We start from the raw sequence: 14,481 nt of genomic DNA on the forward strand, positions 1-14,481 counted from the left end.
CTACAGGTTCCCTCTAGTAGCCCCAAACTAGAGACAAGCAAATGTCCATGAACAGGAGAATGGACAAGTTATGGCAGGTGCATACGGTGGAACACTACTCAGGGACAAGGAGTAAAATGTTGACATAGTGACAACACAGCAAATCTCACAAGTGTTATGTTAAGTGAAAGAAGCCAGACACAAGACAGTAGGAGCTGCCTATTTCCATTTATTCAAAATTCTAGAGCAGGAAAAACTAATCTCTAGTGAGGGAAAGCAGACCAGTCGTGGCCTAGGGTGGTATGTGGGGCTGGGGGATTGGCTACAAAGAGGCACAACAGATGATTTTGGGGTGGGTTAAATGTTTTTTATTTTGATTTAGGATATGGCTTCATATGTGCATACAATGTCAAACCACACATTTAAGATGTGTATATATAAACTGTACCTCAATTAAGGTTTTTTTTTTTTAAGTGAGGTTTTTCCCCTAGGGTTTTCTTAACATCCTTTTAAAACTCGTAATGTTTACACTTAAAATAGCATCATCCATTCTTCCTCTATAAATACTATAAATCATATTCTGGAAATGCCATACACTGACTACACGTACCCCCAGAGATCCTTTCCCCTTTCCCAGACGTGCACTTTTCATTGTTTCCTTTGCATGTTCATTCTTGCTGTTCCTTCAGCTTGGAATACCCTGTTCCCTCTTCTCCCCTTGGCAAAATCTCACACAGCATCCTCCTCTTCCTTTGTTTATCCATTCAGCAAATATTTATTGAGTGCCAGGCCCTGTGACCAGCAGTGGAGCTAAGGAGAAAGATAAATCAGGGGCCCTTGTGCATAGGGACACAAACTAGAAAATGGGGGTTTCCTCGAATGCCCTCAGATTTCCATTCCCAGTATTTTCTGACTGATGAAAAAGACTGTCGGAGAACATGAACCTGGAGGCTATAGCCTGCTTGGTTACTTGACCTAACGGTGGGCTGCTTATTCCATACACATGTATTTTGCAGCCTCCCTAAAGGGTCTATATTAACTTTAAATGGAATCATTATGGGAGTTAACAAGGCAGGAAAACAAGTTCCAAGAAACTAGAGTAAAACTTGGCTTAAATGCATTTCTAAGTTGATGACAAAAAGGGATAGAACATGGGCATGGAAACACAAGTGGAACTAGAGAATTTTAACAAAGTAACAATCATCATGCCTTTCATATAGAGCTTAAGGCCCAGTAGGCCTTGCTGGCCTCTTAGACCACAGCCTGGTTCATAGCCCATAATTTTGCTGATATACATGTCTTTTATCAGTTATTGGGCGTGGCACCCATATCTCAGTGGTTACAGTGCCAACCACATACACCGAGGCTGAACCCGGCCCTGGCCAGCTAAACAACTACAGCCAAAAAATAGCCAGACCTTGTGGCAGGCGCCTGTAGTCCCAGCTACTTGAGAGTCTGAAGCAAGAGAATCACTTAAGCCCAAGAGTTTGAGGTTGCTGTGAGCTATGATGCCACAGCACTCTACCGAGGGTGACATAATGAAACTCTGTCTCAAAAAAATAAATAAATAAATAAATAAATAAAATCAGCTATTGTAGCAAGCTTTTGTTAAAATGTATTCTTCAAATATCTATATATTTTTTCTGCTTCCCCATCAACTTTGGGTTCCAAACTATTAAGTCTTTACTTGATTAAAAATGCCATCACAGAGATAAAAATCTGTAGATGGAGGAATTACTGATTTAAAGCAGGAAAATGAAATATTAATGTTTGAAAGAGGGTTAAATCACTTTTTAAAAGTAAAAGTAAACCTCTTATTTTGTAATAAGACTTATAAAAAGTTTTGAGACTTATAAAAAGAATTACAAAGATATACAGAGTTTCCTCAGAGGGATGATTATAGGCAGATCCCACCAGCCAGAGATGCCTGGAGTCTTATCTCCCCAGATTCACCATGCCCAGTTGCAGGGAAGCTGTTACTCAGCTGCCATCTTGCTCTCACCTTGGTGTGCCACACCTTTTGGGGGCAAGAGGGACTTTACCTAACAAATGCAATCAGTATAACCTGGCTTATTGTACCCTCAAAGAATCCCCAACAACAACAACAACAACAACAAAAAGGAACACAAAGATATACAGAGTTTCAACATATCTCACACCCAGTTTTCCTTATTATTAACATCTTATGTTAGCCTGATACATTTGTTAAAATTAATGAACCAATATTGATACACTATTATTAACTGAAGTTCATCATTTACTCAGATTTGCTTAGTTTTTATCTAATTCCCTTGTCCTGTCCCAGGGTCCCAGCCAGGACATCACATCCCATTTAATCATTCTGTCTCCTTAGGCTCCTCTTGACTGTGAGACGTTTTCAAACGATTGTTTTGGTCACCTGGACAGTTTGGAGTACTGCTCAGGTATTTCATAGAATGTCCCTCAGCTAGGATCTGTCTGATGTTTTTCTCATAATTAGACTGGGTCATGGAGTTGAGGAAGAAAAATCACAGAGGTAAAGTACCATCTTCATCACATCATAGCAAGGATACATACTATTCAACACAACTCATCACTGTTGATGTGAAACTTGATCACCTAGCCAAGGAAGTGGTTATCAGGCTTTTTCACTAAACCTTACTGTTTTTTTTTTCCTCCCTTTCCATACTCAGCTGTTTGGAATGACATCACTTTGTGTAGCTCACACTTAAGAAGCAGGGACTTAGTTATGCTCCACCTCTTCTACAAAGTTTATTCTTATGCAGGAAAGATTTGTCTCTTCGCACTCATTTATTTATTCAATCGTTTATTTTTATCAGTATGGACACAGTTATTTTATATTTTGGTTTCCTATTCAATTGCACTTTATTTTATTGCTCAAATTGTTCCAGCTTTGGCCTCTGGGAGCTCTTCCAGTTGGCTCCCTCCTCCCTTTGACACACTTCTACAATTGTATGTGTGCATGGGGTGGGGGAGATGTTCAATATTTTCTTCCTTTGCAGCATTACACACACCAGGATCATCTTACAAATTTCCAGTCCTAGAATCAGTCATTTTTACAACGATCCTTGCTTCCTTTTATTGGAAAATGGTACGTGGGTCACTGTGAAAGTTTTGAGGCAGAAACCCAGTGGGCAGCACCCTTTCTGATTCACCTGTGCAAGTTTCAACTTGTTCAGTTTATCTGTGTTGTTGGGAGGGCTTCATTTGTTTCTGTCCATGTGGATTTTAAGTCTCTTGATTTTTGTCTCTCGAAACTTTCATGATGACCTATACTATTCGAAATTAAGATCTGTTTACTAGATGTTCTCATTAACATAGGGTGTTAAATCACCTTATAAATAGACAAAATATTTTCTGTAAATTTAAAAAAGCTTAAAATACTGTTAACTTAGCAAAAATAATTTCATGACTTTCCCATATATTTATATTTTTGCCATAGAAACTATATATCTTAAAGCCCTCTGAGCTGACCCATGTGTAGACTGAAAATTTTAATAATATGGCATGTATGGCCAATATTTTTAATATAAAAAGTTTTTTATGACTAATAGTTATAAATTCAAACTAGGCTTATTTAAGAAAAAATTATTAAAAAAGAGTCTTTTAGACAAACCAATGCCTTGATCAAAGCATTTTGCCTCACAAAGTATATTCTGGATCTAATAATCTAGCTCCTTTAGTAGTATTCAATCCCCCTATCACCTCTACCTTCTAGTCATTGAAGGAAATCCCTTTACTAGCAATAGAGAAGACTAGGAGAAGGCTCAGACCATTCAGCTGTAGGTTTTTCTTCATCCCCACTTAGAATTAATAAGAAAGGGGCTACTTAAACAGCATTATTTTATCTCTCTTAGGAAGTGAAAATTCTCTCCTCTGAACCAGAAATTTTCAACTGGTGTGCCATGAGAGGATCTTAGGTGTGCTGTGAACATTTTTAAAGATCATTAATTTATTTTTGAATATAGTTCAAAGCACAGTAAGTATATTCTGTTTTTTTAACTTTTTTTTGATCAACATAATTTAAGTGTGTTATGGAAGTTTAACTATAGGTTCAAGTGTACCATAAGATAAAAAAGGTTGACGAACGCTGCTCTAAACTCGTTTCTTCATTGTTCTCCCCACATACCCTTCTGACGAAGATTATCTGGAGATTGCTTATCCATTGCCAAAGCCCAGTGTTCATACTTGAAACCTTAAGTTCCTTTGCAAGTGTTAGGATGATTCTTATCAAACAGAAGAGGCTATTTCCATGCTGGGCTGGGCGGTGCCTGTGGCTCAAGGAGTAGAGTGCCAGTCCCATATGCAGAGGTGGCAGGTTCAAACCTAGCCCCAGCCAAAAAAACAAAAAACAAAAAAAAAAAAAAAGAAACACACAATGTTCACATTTTGTCTTGGCATTCTGTCCCTTTTTTGTATGTGTGTTTGTTGCAAAGATCATTTTTAACATGTTGCTAACTGGTCATGAGTTCCAGTCAACAATGTGTTGAGTACAATAAGACAGACAATGGTGACATCTGTGATTAGTTAGCCAACAAAAGACAACATCAAATTTTAGATCAATTTATTTTACCAATTTTTTTTTACTCAATAAAAGTGTTCAAAATTAAATTTGGATCAAACTTAGAAAGTAACTGTGCCCTATCAATCACATTTACAATGTCATAACTCTGCATAGAAGTCTTATCTTCATCTATTTTCACTTGGCCTTTTGATCAAAAGGGTGAATTTAGCTTGTACTGGATGGTTTTTTAGAAAAATTAGGTGGTTGGTTTTTCTCAAGCAATTACCTTGAGCTTTTCTTCAGATAGATTATGTGATGTTTTTATTACTTCTGCTACTGAACAAAAGTAGCTTTTTCATTTTCATTTATAATATGCTTTGTAAATGTCAAATTCCTTGTTAAGAAGTCAGAGTTGACATTCCAAAAGTCAAAGGGGGATATAAATAATATTCAAATATATACAACTAGAGTTGGAAGTAACTTTAATCACTTTTCCCACTTTCCAAAAATCAAGGTAACTTACATTTCAAACGATTATTCAAATAGAAGAAATCAGGCTGCAGTAAGAAAAAAGAAAGACATATGATAATCTAAACTGTGATATATCATCTATAATTTGTGTGGAAAGAACATGAGTATACGAGTAAAACCCATGTGAAATCCATTTCGTATGACTTATACATTTAGTTAATTAACCCTGACCCCAATTCCTTGGAATTAACTTTTACAGAATTGTGGAGGATTTAAAATTAGGTTTCCATCAACTTTAAAGGTAAGGTAAAAATTTTTCTCCTCTTATCTCCAAGGAAGTAAAATTGTTCTAGTGTGTTAGTGATTAGGTTATGACTTGCATTTCTTTACTTTATCAATTTTTAGAAAATTATAAACTGGTAGATTATTTAACATGCTTTCAAAGGAAAAGAGAATGACTCAGCTTATTGATAGTAATCAGTGAATTCAAGATGCTAACATAAATTTAGGGTCACAAACTCAGATGCTTTCAGGAGCCAAATAACATGCATGGATAGTTTGTACCAGCCAAGGTACACGCAAGCTGGACAGCGCCTGCTCATTTGTTGCATTCCCAGAAAGCATGGCCCTGCAAACATGGGGCAACAAAAGGGCCAGGGCTTCTGTGATGTTAAGAGAAGCCCTAAACACATTTTTTCCCTAAATGCTCCATCTCCCAATTTGGAAAGGTTAATAAGTATTTTTTCTGAAAACATTGCCTTTGGTCTGTGAGCTGCATTTGGCCTACAAGCCATTATCTGCAAGCCAATACTACCCACAAGAAGTTCATATTGGGAGCTAACCCAGTAAATCACAATAGCTTGCAAGAAGAAATATAATTATCAAATTCATTTGAATTCTTATGTTGGCTGAGTACTATGTCTGAGAGATTAAATAAATATGAAAAGGTTGCTTGGAGACTTAAGAATTAAAGTAAACAGACTTGCTTTAGTAGATAGTATCTTAGTTGATAGTATCATCAAGAGATAAGTCAGTACATTCATTTATTGATCTTAGTAGATAGTATCATCAAGAGGTAAGTCAGTACATTCATTTATTCCGCAAATATGTAATGAGAGTCTTGCACATGTCAGGCAATGTTTTAGCCACCAGGATACAGCTGAGTACAAGGTACTTATTCCTCAAGGTGCTTACATTGTACAGGTGGGAGGTAGTAAGTAAATAAGTAAACAAGAAAAATAGCAGGTAATGACAACTACCATGTAGGAAGTTCAGAAAGGGCAATTTGACAGCAGATGTCTGATTAGCTTCCCTAGACTAGCCAGTGGACCTAAAATTGGTCTTAACCTCAGAAGCTGTCAGAGTGTCAAATTCTTCTTTTTTCCTTTTGTGCTAGCTATGAGATCACTTGTATGTTTTAAGAAATTGAAGGCCAATTTATTTTAAATTAGTTACATTTTAATCTTCTTGACTAAATTTGGTGGAAATGTCAATCCAAGAGGGATGTAAGAAAACGGCTAATCTAATCAACAGCTTAATTACAATGCCTGAGTCAGTGCTGCAGATGGTTAATTCCAACATTCTATGCTGATTCCTTTTAGCTTCGGTTTTAGAGGGTACCACTTTCCAGTGTGCCCCCAAATTCTGGGAATGTACCATTTGAAGATTTTTAATTACATTTAGGAAAAAAGAATAATAACAGCTTCACAATGAAACACCTTTCCCAGGGACAGGGCTTCTCCCATCTACAAATGCATGTTAACAAATATCTTTCTTATGGTTTTGTAATCAGCCCCTGGATGAGGAAACGAAGAAACCCTGGTTTGTGCAGGCAGAAGGTCTGGGTTCAAAACCAGCTGTTTGCCTCTGCTACAAGCCAACTCTCTGATCTGATTCAGTCACCTAATCCTCACTGCTCAGTCTTGAAAGCCCATCCCCTGGGGCACTGAACATGAGGACTAAGTGAGAATGTGAATTTGAACACCACCTTTAGGATTGTTACTCTCATTGGAATGGCCATTAAGATCAATAGGAATGCCTGTTTTTCTGGTGAGTTATATGAGCTGGGGGTGACTCATATTTGTAATCCTAGCTACTTTGAAGGCTGAGTTGGGAGGATCTTTTGAGTCTGGGGATTCTGAGTGTAGGCAACATACCTAGTCAGACCCAGTCTCAAACAATCAACAAATGAATAGGTGCTTGTGACTGTGGACAAATGAAGCAGAGCCAAACACAAAGCAGACCTCTTCTGGAAAAGTCCGCCACTGAAGAGGAAATAAATGAAATCTGGAAAGTGATATTTAAATTAAGAAAGAGACATGTAAATTACATATAATAGAGCCTGTGGCTCAAAGAGGTAGGGCACTGGCCCCATAAACCAGAGGTGGCGGGTTCGAACCCAGCCCTGGCCAAAACCTGCAAAAAAAAAAAAAAAAAATAATAATAATAAATGGCTAACATTCACTGAACACTTACTCTGCCTCAGGCATGGGGCCTTTAACTTGTGTTATCTTTTCAAATGAGGGGAGGAGAAGGAAGGACAGGTTAAGCTAACAAATATTGTGAAGTTGGAAAAAAATCATTACCACATACACGGTATGCACCATCACCCCCCAAAGCTCTATAAATACATACAGGTTTGACACCCATTTCTCAGAGGTTTGTTGTCTTTTACAGGCCTTTTGGGCCCCTTCCGCCTGTTATTATCTAATCTCCCCTTCTCAGCCATGCAGGGAAGTCCACAACCTCCCCTGTCCCCCTAGGCCCAGCCCACTGGCAGCCTTCAGAAATAGTTCTCATGTGCCAGCATTTTATGCAGTAAGCACATGTTGCTGGTAGCATTGAACTGCAAGTTAAAAATTTATTTCACTAAATTATATAGCGGTTAGCCGGGCAAATAATGGAAATGCAAAAGAATACATTCAGTATATGTAGCTTAGAGTATATTCTTTTGTAAAGCAAAAACATTTCTTTCATATTTCTTTTTTTTGCCCCCAAATTAGACTAGAAATGGCTTGCTCCACTTAAGACTTCATTAATAAACCTCTCAGAATATTAAATGTCTCCAGCATATGGGGACGCTGGGGTGAAAAGTTTCGAGTAATTCTCATTGAACCCCAGCGCTGGGTGCAGGAGGAAATATGCTAATACAGCCGTTCGCCGCAGGGCTGGTGTTATTTATATAGCGTTGGTTGGGCAAGGCTGGCACTGGAGCAGGGAAGAGAAGGGAGAGGTTTGTCTTCTTGTATGAGAGTGTATAGATTGTTTGCCTGTGGACACGACGTTCCAAATGAGAACTCAAAATCTTGGAGAGGGGATGGGGCATGCCATCACGTTTATAATGTGTATATATAACTTGTGTTGGAGATAACATCCTTCTAGCATTGTGCTTATATAGCATGCACGTTGGATTGGGGAAGAAATGGCGATTTGGGAGTGGGTGCTGCAGTAGATCTCCCGAAACCCAACGCTGCAGGAGACTGGAGACCTGAAATTGGCAAATATGCCCTCTTGACCCTGCTCCTCCGACACAAAAATCAGCCTTATCTGCCCCTTCGAAATAGGGCACAGGGTTGTTTCCGAAGGCCGGAGACCCTCGGACTCGCGAGTGGGGTGCAAGTAGCTGAGCAGCTGGGCACCCCCGAAACGACTGAAGTCACGGAGACCCGGCGCATGCAGGGTGGGTGGGGCTGCGGGAGCCAAGCCTCGAGGACGACCCTGTCCACAAGGTCCCGGTGCGCGAAGACTCCCCCTGCTCTGCTTGCCTTTTCCTCCCTTCCCCCGCCGGGCCAGGAGCCAGCACCAGCAGGGGATCCTCCGGCCAGGCGTTCCCCTGGTATCCCGTTTCCCCCGCCCTCCTCCCGCGGATCAAAGGCGGTGTTGGCGGCATGTCCCAGCTGGAGGGGGCGCTCGCGCGCAGGAGCGGAGCGCAGCAGGTGCCGTGGTTACCTCCACCTCGGCGGGGGGAGAGGGGGCGGGCCGGAGAGGGGGAAGGGGAGGAGGAGGAGGAGAGAGGCCGGCTCCCAGAGCCGGAGCGCGGGGCCGGCACGGCAGGCTGGGTCTCCAGCTCTTGGTTTCCGGGAGGCGCCCGAAGTCCGATAAATACATACCCGGCACGGAGGGAGCCGCGGCCGCTGCCCGCTCCTCCAGCACAGCCACCCGCAGGGCCCCAAGCAGCCGACAAGGGCGCGGGCCGGGTGCGGCGGCGGCTCCTCCTCCAGCCGCGGCTGGCGCGGAGCAGAGACAAGCGGCAGGCTTGGCCGCGGAGCCGATGAGCCGCGGCAGCTGAGGGCCCTGCCGGCCTCTGCCCGCCTCTGCCCGGCGCCCAAGCGGGGCCGCAGCGCCCGGGGCGCGGGGTCCGGCGGCTGACATGGGGGCGGCCTGACGCACCGGGAGCCGCCAAGCACTCTGTCTCGAGCCGCGGGCCCTCCTCGGCGGCGGCGGCAGCGGGCGCCCGGCCCGGCGCGCTCTGCCCTGGGCGCCCGCGGAGCCTCCGCCGTGCTCTATGCGCCTCTGCGGGCGCCGCGGCCCCCGGCCATGGCGATAGACCGGCGGCGCGAGGCGGCGGGCGGCGGGCCCGGGAGGCAGTCGGCCCCGGCCGAGGAGAACGGCTCCCTGCCGCCCGGGGATGCGGCGGCCTCGGCGCCCCTCGGGGGACGCGCTGGCCCCGGCGGCGGCGGGGAGATTCAGCCGCTGCCCCCACTGCATCCCGGCGGCGGCCCGCATTCGAGCTGCTGCTCGGCGGCTGCGGCCCCGAGCCTCTTGTTGCTGGACTACGACGGGTCAGTGCTGCCCTTCCTCGGGGGCCTGGGCGGGAGCTACCAGAAGACCCTGGTGCTGCTCACCTGGATCCCGGCGCTGTTTATCGGCTTCAGCCAGTTTTCGGACTCGTTCCTCCTGGACCAGCCCAACTTCTGGTGCCGCGGGGCCGGCAAAGGCGCGGAGCTGGCTGGGGTCACCACCACCGGCCGGTGGAGCGACTTGGGCAACTGGACCAGCCCCCCGACCAACCCCTTCTCCACTGCTGCCTGGGGGGTTCCGGGCAACCGAAGCAACAGCAGTGGCGCGTACGGGGGCGACACACCACCCTTGCCATCCCCTCCGGACAAGGGGGACAACGCCTCCAACTGCGACTGCCACGCTTGGGACTATGGCATCCGCACCGGCCTGGTCCGGAACGTGGTCAGCAAGGTAAGGACAGAAACCTGCCTGGCCCCGGGTCCTTCTCGCGAGCCCCGATCCCCCAGCCGGATCACCTCCACCCTTCCCTCCATCTCCCTCCATGTAGACCGAGGTCTGAGCCTGAACCAGCGGGGAGCCGAAGTCCCCAATTGGTGCTAATCTGTTTGTATATGCACCCCACAAGGGCTTAATTTTCTTCGTCCCCCAAATCAGATCTGTTTACTTGGGTATGCGAGGGCTTTTTGCCGCCTTCTGCGGGGAACACTACAAGCCTGTTCTGAGGGAACACCATAGCCTCTCCTAGTTTGCACCCAAACTCCAGTCCCAGTACACCTATGGAAAGAGCGCCCCTCCCCCTAATAAGACTGGACCGACTCTCCCCCACCCGCCGGGGTGAGGCGGCTGACTGTCACCAGTCGGCTCTGGAGGACTCGCCTCCTGCAAGGTCTGCCAGCTGGAGCCAAGACCGCGGCTCTGATCTTCTGCCTGGTTAGTTGTCCCTGTGTCTCCCCCATAGAAATAGCTATCCATGAAAATAGCGTCCTATTCCCAGATCTTCCGCTTTCTGGCAGACTTCAGCCATACTGCGCTTGGTTTGGACACAGGCAAGAGCCACTAAGTGATAGGCATGGGGCTTTGGAAAATACGCGCCCCTTCACAATGCTCGGTTCTGTCCAAAGATTTTTGACTTTAGCCTTTGCCACCCCCAGTGTTCCCTACAGTGTGTTCTAAGGACTTTAGTAAACATCAGTGGAGTATAGGAAGGACCCTGAGAATATGTTGGGGCCACAGCAGCTGCCTTGGGTTGAGGCCCTGAGCTACCTTGGTGACCTAAGCTGAACACCCACTTTGTCCTCTGAGTCCCGGCAGCTCCCCTTGCAGAGACATTGCCTTGTGTAAAAGTGGCAAGAGTGTTTTGTGAGAGATGTGTGGAGGCCTAAACACCAAGAATGGGCAATGGTAGGCAAAACCCTCAGCCATGATTTGACAACTTTCTTAACATGTAAGAGATATCATATGCCAGCTTGTCAAGCAATTTGTGTTTTTTGTCTCTTCTGTGTTTAAATAATTCACATTTCAAAGAAATTGTAGACTCCTCCCCCCACCCCTTTCTGGGCAATTCTGGGCTGAGTTTTAAGTGCTTTGTCTAAATGCAAGAATGAAATTTGGTAGTTTGTAATAGTCAATGTGTATGTATTTCCACCACCCCCTAAGTGTGTGTTGGTAAACAGTTGTAGCTCATGGACGTGTAAGATGAAACTCTTACATCATCATAATCATTGTTTTAATCTTGCACCAACCTGGCCTGAAATGCTGTGTCCTGTGGGAACTGTCTGGCTTAACTGCAGGGTAATGGGGAAGATTCTTATAGCTTGGTTCATTTTGATCCCCTGCCCCCACCCACTCACCACAACCCCAGACAGCCTCTCCTTTCCAAAGGTGTTCCTGTGACTGTTTTCCATTCATGGAGGGCACTATTTCTTTTTGGTTTAGCAGCACAGAATCAAAAACAATGACTATTTAAATCACTATGTCTGGCAGACTGAGGATTTGGCAACATTTTCAAGTATTTTAAGCCCCATTCTAGAGCAGAGGAAGAATAACGGATCAAAGTGAGTATAAAGAGTGATCCTGGGGTGAAAAGGGAGGTGAACTTGAAGGTTAGGAGGTAGGGTGGACTCTCTTAGCGTGAGGACCCAGGAAACTGCTATTCACACTCTGCCATGCATGGTGGGAGGAGAGAACAAAAATAGTTTTAAAAAACTGTCTATAGAGGCATATTGGCGAGCGGGGCAGTTTCTCTAAATTAGCATTCCAAGAGGGGCACAGATAGCTCTAATATGTGTGGCATGTTTTGGGGGGTGCTTGATGACATGTTACTTGGTGACACTGAGAGGGGAAAGCCTGGGCACACTAATTAGAGACATGTTTCTTATACAATACAGACTAGAAGGGACGTACTGATTTTCATGGACAAACAAGATGTAAATAAAGGACTGCCTTGCACAGTGTTCTCTGTATTTTAAGCACATAATAAATGCTTTAAAGAGTTTTTCAAACACATTTTGGCACATTTGGGTAGGGAGGCAGACTTTTTCCTATGCGGGTGCTGGATCAGATGTGCAGATGTGGAATGTGTACTGTGATGGGTGCAGGAGTTTTAGGGGTTAGGCACTTGTCGGCTTTGTTCCCAAGTAGAAGCAGAAGTAGAAGAAAGTTTCACCTTCTGACAATGGATCAAAGTACAAGGTCTGAGAAGTTGCCTCTTGTACCCTCTTCCCTGCTCCATTCCCAGTGCCTGAATCATTCAGCGTGCATGCATGCTGGTCCCCCTCTGTCCCTAGATGCTGGCTGGGGATGGGGAGACAGAAGAGATGCTGAGCACAATTCTCCACCTCTTCTCAGTTAGCTGATGCTATGCTCGCACCTACTTAAACCCATGAAACTGCAAAGCCTTTCTCCCCTCCTGAGTGACATCCCTGACATGTGGTTATCCATCCTCAGTTTAAACACTTCCACGGATGACGGGTGTGCAGCCAGCTTGTCCTATACTTGCTCTGCCTTGCAGAGAGATACGCTTTTTTGGCGACTAAAACTCAGGTTGTCTCATGCCTATTTGTACAGCTTGATCCTCAGAATGATTGTTTTTTATTCATCATAAAATTCATTTTCAATAATTTATTTCCTGGCTAAAAAAATCTACTTCAGCTGTACTGAGTATTCCACTTGACTAGTGTGCCTTTTAAGCATGACAACCAGAATACAACCCAGCACCCCCTGTATGTTCTCACCCAAAGAGGTAGATACTGTCCTTCCCCTATTAGAGCCCACAGTTGATGCTAAAGGCTTTTAGTAGACATGACATAGTTCTCTATCCAGACCATAGTCACCAAAGCCACCATATCTGCTTCGCAGGATTATATAGAAACAGGGCTTTCTCAGTCTTGGGCTCGTGTAGTGTGGCACACATATAGGTTTCATCTTAATAGTTTTTGAGTTTTTAGATTTCTCCTGTTAGGATCCTTTTTGTTTTTATGTTTTGTCTTGGTCCTTGTTATTTGTTATCTACACCACAATGTGCATTACAGACTCTGCAATGCCTTTAATGACAATGATAACACCTTTCTTTTGTGCAGTCATTTATAGTTTTCAAAATATTTTCACATACATTATTTTTTTTATTAAGAATAATAACCCAAGACCTTTCCTAACACCAAGTGGTATCATGGATTTTAAGTTAGTGAACACACTTTTGAGTGGGCCAGGTGTTCTGCTGTGGAACCAGGGATTGTAAGTCCAAAAATGCATCTAACATATTTGCCTGCCATGGGGCATACTCATCCAACACAAAGCCTATTTTATAACAGTGTGTTGAATATCTCATGCAACTTATGAGACACCATGCTGAAAGTGAAAAGCAGAATGGTTGTACAGGTACCCAAGGCATGCTTTTGTACAATCATGAAGAGGAAAAATTGTTAAGTTGGACCATTGCTAAGTCAGGACCATTTGTATTTCACTTCCTGGTAACTTGTAATTTTGTAATTTATCTCCTAACTCTGTTGAAAGGTATTGTCAGTATCTCCCTGAAAAGAGAAATCAGATTCCTTCAGAGTCAAATAGCGAGCAGGTTTTAGGGAAATGAGAATGAACAGGTCTGGAGCCTGGCTCACTTGGCTTCTCTCTCCCACAGCATTTCCCATGCAGTTCAAACTTGCAGATAACTTCTGAGATTTTGGTCAAGGTTTAAAAAAAAAAACAACTCCACAGACTTAAAAATAATTTGCCTTATTCTGAGTGAATCCTTATTGGTTTTTAGCACTCACCACTCTTGAATAATCTCTAGGATTTTGCCAACAATCAATGCCAGCTAAACTTTCCAAGCCCTGTGTTTTTTCCCTATTTGAAGTTTAGGACATTTGTCCATCCCCAATCTTCTGATAGTATTCCTTCTATTCTGATGAATTCACAAAGATTTCTGACCTTTTTCCTGAAAATTGTTTAAGCTAGGAATTAATTTTTATGCTTTTTCTAGGGCTAAAGACTAGAAGTTATTTAAAGTGACTCCACTGTAGTGTAATTAAGGCTAAATATAGTTACACTATCATTGCAATGGTAATATTTTTACAAGTAGCCCACAATTCTATGATCCTAGCCTTATAACTAGCTTTCACTTTTGGGGGGTGGGGGTGGGGTGACAGGGTCTCACTCCATCCCCCAGGCTGGAGTGCAATATCATTATCATAGCTCCCTATAACCTTGAACTCTTGGGTTCAAGCCATCCTCTTACCTCAATATCCTAAGTAGCTATGTCTACAGGCCCAAGTCACCACACCCAGCTAAGT

General features: G+C 43.9%; 1 protein-coding gene across 3 annotated transcripts in view; it reads left to right on the plus strand.

Moving 5' to 3' along the window:
• The first annotated feature begins 9,490 nt into the window (after positions 1–9,490).
• SLC22A23 (solute carrier family 22 member 23) overlaps positions 9,491–14,481 on the plus strand; it is a 177,256-nt gene continuing 172,265 nt past the window's right edge. For all 3 annotated transcript variants that reach the window (XM_053602391.1, XM_053602392.1, XM_053602393.1), the window contains exon 1: positions 9,491–10,144. In XM_053602391.1, the coding sequence (XP_053458366.1) occupies positions 9,491–10,144 (654 nt within the window). The remainder of the gene's footprint in view (positions 10,145–14,481) is intronic.

This window comes from Nycticebus coucang, chromosome 9, assembly GCF_027406575.1.
Source record: "Nycticebus coucang isolate mNycCou1 chromosome 9, mNycCou1.pri, whole genome shotgun sequence".
In the NCBI taxonomy this organism is placed as follows: Eukaryota; Metazoa; Chordata; class Mammalia; order Primates; family Lorisidae; genus Nycticebus; species Nycticebus coucang.